General features: G+C 48.5%; 1 protein-coding gene across 1 annotated transcript; it reads left to right on the top strand.

The window, feature by feature from the left end:
• Positions 1-617: 617 nt before the first annotated feature.
• On the top strand, positions 618-3,937 carry CKS2 (CDC28 protein kinase regulatory subunit 2). The gene is made up of 3 exons (XM_014947579.1): positions 618-774; positions 2,217-2,344; positions 3,506-3,937. The coding sequence occupies exons 1-3, from the start codon at positions 716-718 to the stop codon at positions 3,556-3,558; spliced, it is 240 nt and encodes a 79-aa protein (XP_014803065.1). The 5' UTR covers positions 618-715; the 3' UTR covers positions 3,559-3,937.
• The last annotated feature ends 1,522 nt before the right edge of the window (positions 3,938-5,459 follow it).

The raw sequence follows: 5,459 nt of genomic DNA, 5'->3' as shown, positions 1-5,459 counted from the left end.
CGCGCCCCAGGGCACGGCGCACAGTTCATGTACATCCCAAGCTTCACGAACAGAACAGAGGCTCGCTCCCGCTGCCCGCCATGAGGCCCGGGGCCGTGGCCGCCCCCCCTCCCCCCGGCATTTGAGCAGAGCAGAGCAGAGCAGAGCAGAGCAGGGCCGGGCCGGGCCGCGCTCACGGACCGCCCTAACGGCCCTAACAGCTCCAACCACCCCTCCCCCCCCCCCCCGCCAGGAGGCCCGGGGCCGTGGCCGCCCCCCCTCCCCCCGGCATTTGAGCAGAGCAGAGCAGAGCAGGGCCGGGCCGGGCCGCGCTCACGGACCGCCCTAACGGCCCTAACAGCTCCAACCACCCCTCCCCCGCCTGCGCCGTCTAGAACCTGCTGGAACGGCTCAGCCCCGCCAGCGGCTGGCCAATCACCGCACCCCTGCGCCTGGCGCCCGCCCCCAACACCAGCGCACGCAGGACCACGCCGCACTCCCAACAGCCACCCCCTTACATAAGGTTACCCTGCGGCTTCCGGGGATTGGGTGGGAAGGCCAGCGCCTGAGTCACGTGACAACCCCGCACGCCATTGGCTGGACGGGCACGGCCAATGAGAGCCGAGCTGCTGGATTCAAACGGAGGGCGGCGCGGAAGCGGGCGGTTAGTCTGCGGGGTCGCCACAGGGGGAAGACGTGTTCGCCGCTCCTGCCGCCGCTGTTGCTGCTGCCCGCCATGGCCCACAAGCAGATCTACTATTCCGACAAGTACTTTGATGAGCAGTACGAGTACCGGTACGAGGCCGTGGGAAGGCCGGTTGAAGGGATTAGGAAGGGACTCCTGCCAGCCCTTTGGTGGGGAGGGGCAGGGTGGCTCGGGCAGGCGCTTTCCTCGGGGCGTGGGCGATGCCCTCAGGGAATAAGCTCTGTTGGTGGCGACAGTAAGCGTGGCTTTAGCTTCCCTGGGATCAGAAGGGCTCAAAGTGTGGGGGGACCGGCCGTGCCTTGCTCCCCGTGGCTGTGGGTTGCGTAGCTTTCCAGCGGGGGGGTGGTGTGGGGTGATTCGAGCGCTGGTCTGGACCATTCGAGCGCTGGCCGGAGCTCTTCCAGGGCGGTCTGTTGGTGAGCGGGCAGCGCCAAGCCCCATCCGGGAGCTGCCGAAGAAAGCAGTGGGGGCGGGGTTGAATCGGCTGCGGCGGAGCTGGGCCGGGACAGCGCGGAGCCCTCAGCCCCGGCTGACGAAAGCGGGGTGGCGAGCGGCGCGGAGCGCGGGCGGGTCCGCCTGCTGGGGGCGCTGGCGCAGGGTGCCTGCAGGGCGAGGAAGGGAACTGAAACCCACTGGCTCAGATGCTGTAGGTAGCAAAGGGTAACGTCTTGTGCCGTCTCAATTCCAGCTCCGCATGTGGATGAAGCGTGCATTTTGATTAACGCATCAGCTTTGAAGGCAGTCCATAAGGCCACATCGAAACATAGGAACTAACACGTGTAGTTTGTAAAGCCTTAGGCACAGTGTTCTACCTGCTCTAACCGCAGTCAGTTCTGGATAACTGATACTGTTGAAAATCAGTCCTCTAGACCTACATGAAAGCACTAATACAACGCAGGTGGTTTTTTCCTCTGTGTAGAGATCTAGGTGACCCTTGCACCAGCAGACTCCTATGATCTCAAAACCAAGATTGAATGCTCTGCTATCTAGTAAGTGATAAAGGAACATGCAAATGTGGAGAGCAGGCTGCATGTTTCTCCTCAGCTGATAGATCAAACTCTTAAAGTGTTAGTGTTCTGTCTTTCTGAACCAGTACTGTAGTCCCTGGAAAATATATTGTTGGTTACAAAATGCAAATAAGAGCAACTTTATCAATCATCCCAAAACTCCAAAGTCCTGATTTTTCAAATAGCTGATATGACAACCAATTGCCAGGAACATATACTTCTATACAAGTAGCATGATTAGAGCTTGCAGGGGAATAATCTTTTCTAGGAAGTAGGTTGGCTGTTTCAATATACAATTGCACACAGATGTAGTGGTTAGTAGACTAAGTGATTTTAAAACTGGATTCTGGGACAGATGCTTTGTAATCAAGTTAGTGGTATCAGTCAGCACCCTAGGTTCCATAGGGAATGCTCATATTGATAACAGAACTTCCTTACTGTCTTTAGTGTAGATCTGGGCAAATTTTCTAGTGTACACAGGCATTAGTGTATATAGTGTGTGTTTAATAATTGAACCTCTACAGACATGTGATGCTGCCAAGAGAACTTTCAAAACAAGTGCCAAAATCCCACCTAATGTCTGAAGAGGAGTGGAGACGGCTTGGTGTTCAGCAGAGTCTTGGCTGGGTTCACTACATGATCCACGAGCCAGGTAAGTGCATCTGGATAGAATGAAATGAACAAAAGAAGCTAAAATGTCAATTGCCTGGTGCTCAACTGAAGTGGGTAGTGTATAATTGCTCCTGCAGTGGAATCCAGCTGGAATTAATTACTGAATGTTTAGACTCCCCTTTATCTCCTTGCTTTTCTAGCCATTTGTCAGCAAAGGCAACATAACAGCCTCTATTTTAAACTTTCACATCTTGTTCCCAGAACTGCAAAATGCTAGACTTGGCCTAGGTATGTATGTCCTATCAGTAGACTAAACATGCCAGACTGGAAACTGTTCCTACGGCTTCTTGTTAGCTCCTGAGTAATGTTGGTATCTCAATGACCGAACTGAAGTTTATATAGCAGTATCTCTTCATAATCATAAAGCTGACTCACTTTTTGTACAAAAATTAGGAGATAGGTAGTCATGTAGACAATGTCCTGTATTAGTGCTCTGAGAAGTCTATGGTATAGTTTGAACCGTAGTTATAACCAGCACTTATAACCATTCTTTCAGTTAATGGGGTGTGAAGCCTGAAAACTCTAATCAACAAGGGTGTACTGAGAACAGCCATTCAAGATACTTCTTAGTTAGGCTTGTCAATGGAAAGTTGACTGGTGACAGATGAATCGCACCAGCATGGTGTTCCAAGTTTCTGAATAACCAGGAGAAGAAATTTGTGTAACCTTCCAGTGTTTCCCTTACCTGGGCACCTTTGATATTTTAGGTTTTTTTGGAGGAGTTTACAATTAAAGGAGATCAATAATAGTGGCTTTTGTTGATGCTTGACACTATGTAACTAACAAGAACAGCATCAGCAGTTTGTTAGTCTAAGTTACAGTAATGCTAACATAAAGAGACAATGCCAGTACTGCGTAAAAATAATATAAACTACAAAGTAAAAATTCCAGTAGTTTCTTCCTGTAAGTATCTTAAGTTTATGATATTGCCAACATCTGGGATGAAACTGTTTGACTGTTGTAAGGTTGCTGCAAAGTTGGTCTGCTAATACTACATGCGGGGTCTTGTTTGTGGACTTCTTAACTGTTTGTTATTTGACAGCAAGCTTCAACCATTGTTCAAGACTTCCTTAATAAAAGAAATGCCTATATCTAAGGCATAAATGACAAACTAATGCTCTATTCAATTTTATTTCCACAGAACCGCATATTCTTCTCTTCAGAAGACCTCTTCCAAAGGATAAGCAGAAATGAACCACTTTCTATAACTCTTCTGATCTATGTATATGAGTGTATATATGTTGGTAGTATTCAGTGAATACTTTAAAATGTACAAAACCTACATCCATACCTGTGCATGAGCTGTATTATTCACAGCAACAAAGCTCAGTCAAATGCAATTCCAAGGAGGCTGCTAGGGTGTTCAAAGAGTGATGAACTTATCTTTATACTGTTGGTGTAAGTGCCTACCTGACTTTTCAATTAATTTTATTAGAGTTTACTTATTCCATATTCTGACTGCATAATCATTTCTTACCTGTGTTCAATAATTTTTGCACTCAACTTTTCTCCTGAATTCAATGGCTCACCTGTTTTATAGTAGGCATAAATAAATAAACTGGTTTTAGTGATACCTAAGTTTCTAGAGTTCTAATTTACCAGATAAAACAAATATTCGTTTAACATGCTAAGAGTACCTACTTCAGAAAACAATTAGTTGAACCTATTTTGTTTCTCTGCAAGAATGATTTTGCCCTGCAGGCTGAAGTTCCTAACCCTGATTGGAATTGGGAACTGCAGGCACTGTGAAAAGAAAGCTGGCAGTGATGGGTAATGCTCAGACTAGCTTCTGACAAGCTCGAATTATGGGACTCTAGCTGGTCTAGGTTATAATGGGATTGATTATTCTGCAATGACTACTTGTTATCCTGCTTCTCGTGTCTGGTGACAGGATGCAAGGGAATGGTTTAATGCTGTGTCGTGGGAAGTTCAGGTTGGATATTGGGAAAAAGTTACTCACTGAGAGGGTGGTCAAGCACTGGAACAGGCTCCCTGGTCATGGCCTCAAGCTCGTGGGTGTTCAAGGAGTGTTTGGACAATGCTCTTGAGAAAGGTTTTAACTTTGAGGATCCCTTATGTGGAGTCAAGAGTTGGACTCAATCCTTTTTGGTCCCTTCCAATACAGGATATTTAATGATGACTTGCTATAAACTTGTTTTAGGATGTTAAGTGGTACTTGTACAACTTATACATATATATAAGTTTATATTTCTGCCACAAACCTTTTAGGCTGGGGTTTTTAGCCTGCATCCTGTTGTTTGTTTTTTTTTTTTTTCCTGGGAAGTCAGCTTGTACTCGGTCGGCGGAAATGGTCTGGAAGAGTTGTCAAAGTAAACAGTGTTATTCATCTCATAAAAGCAGAAAAAGTGAAACTCTGATCAGACCTTTTTTAGCAAGCTGTGCACCAGCAAAGGTGAGCTGCTGACAAGTAGTAAGTTGCATCAAAATGGTCACTGTGGCATCTTTTCACCACGTAGTAGTAACCAAGCAATCTGATATTTTAAACATCAGTACATTAGGTGTTTGAATAACTGTATAGTACCTGTACACCTAGTTGTGTTGTCCATGTCAAATGCAACCTAGCACTGCAGCTGTGAGGGATCTGGAGGGCCAACAAGGCCAGAAACATCTGTGTATATCTTAACTGGTAAGAGCATGTATTCTCCCAGTGTGATATGTGTGTGTGCTACAAAGGTCTTTATGATGATGAACAGAGGCAAGTAACCCGCTGAGTTTGAGGCAAATAATCTGTGAGAGTTGTCCATCTGGGTGGTGGCCAGCTGGCTCTGCAGGCTGATGCGTGAGACCACTGCCTTATGCCTGCAGCGGGGCTCTCCTCGGCCCAAGCAGGCACCGGAGGAGCCGTGGGTAACAATCCCCTTGAGCCGCGCTTCATCCCCGCGCTGCAGCCCTGGCGGTTGTCCCCCTGGGCGCTCCTTAAAGGCTTTATGCCGCCCGCCGGCGCCATGCTGTGCCCCGCTCTGCCGGGACAGGGCCCTGGCTCCCCGCCCGCCCCGGCGCCGCTCCGCGCGCAGGCGCTGCCACGCCTCCCGGCAAGTCATGTGACCGGCCCCTGACGGAGACGTCATCGCAGC

The sequence above is a fragment of the Calidris pugnax genome, unplaced genomic scaffold (genome assembly GCF_001431845.1).
Source record: "Calidris pugnax isolate Ruff unplaced genomic scaffold, ASM143184v1 scaffold156, whole genome shotgun sequence".
Lineage (NCBI taxonomy): Eukaryota > Metazoa > Chordata > Aves > Charadriiformes > Scolopacidae > Calidris > Calidris pugnax.
The sequence above is the reverse complement of the archived record's forward strand: the minus strand, read 5'-3'. Positions and strand labels throughout refer to the sequence as shown.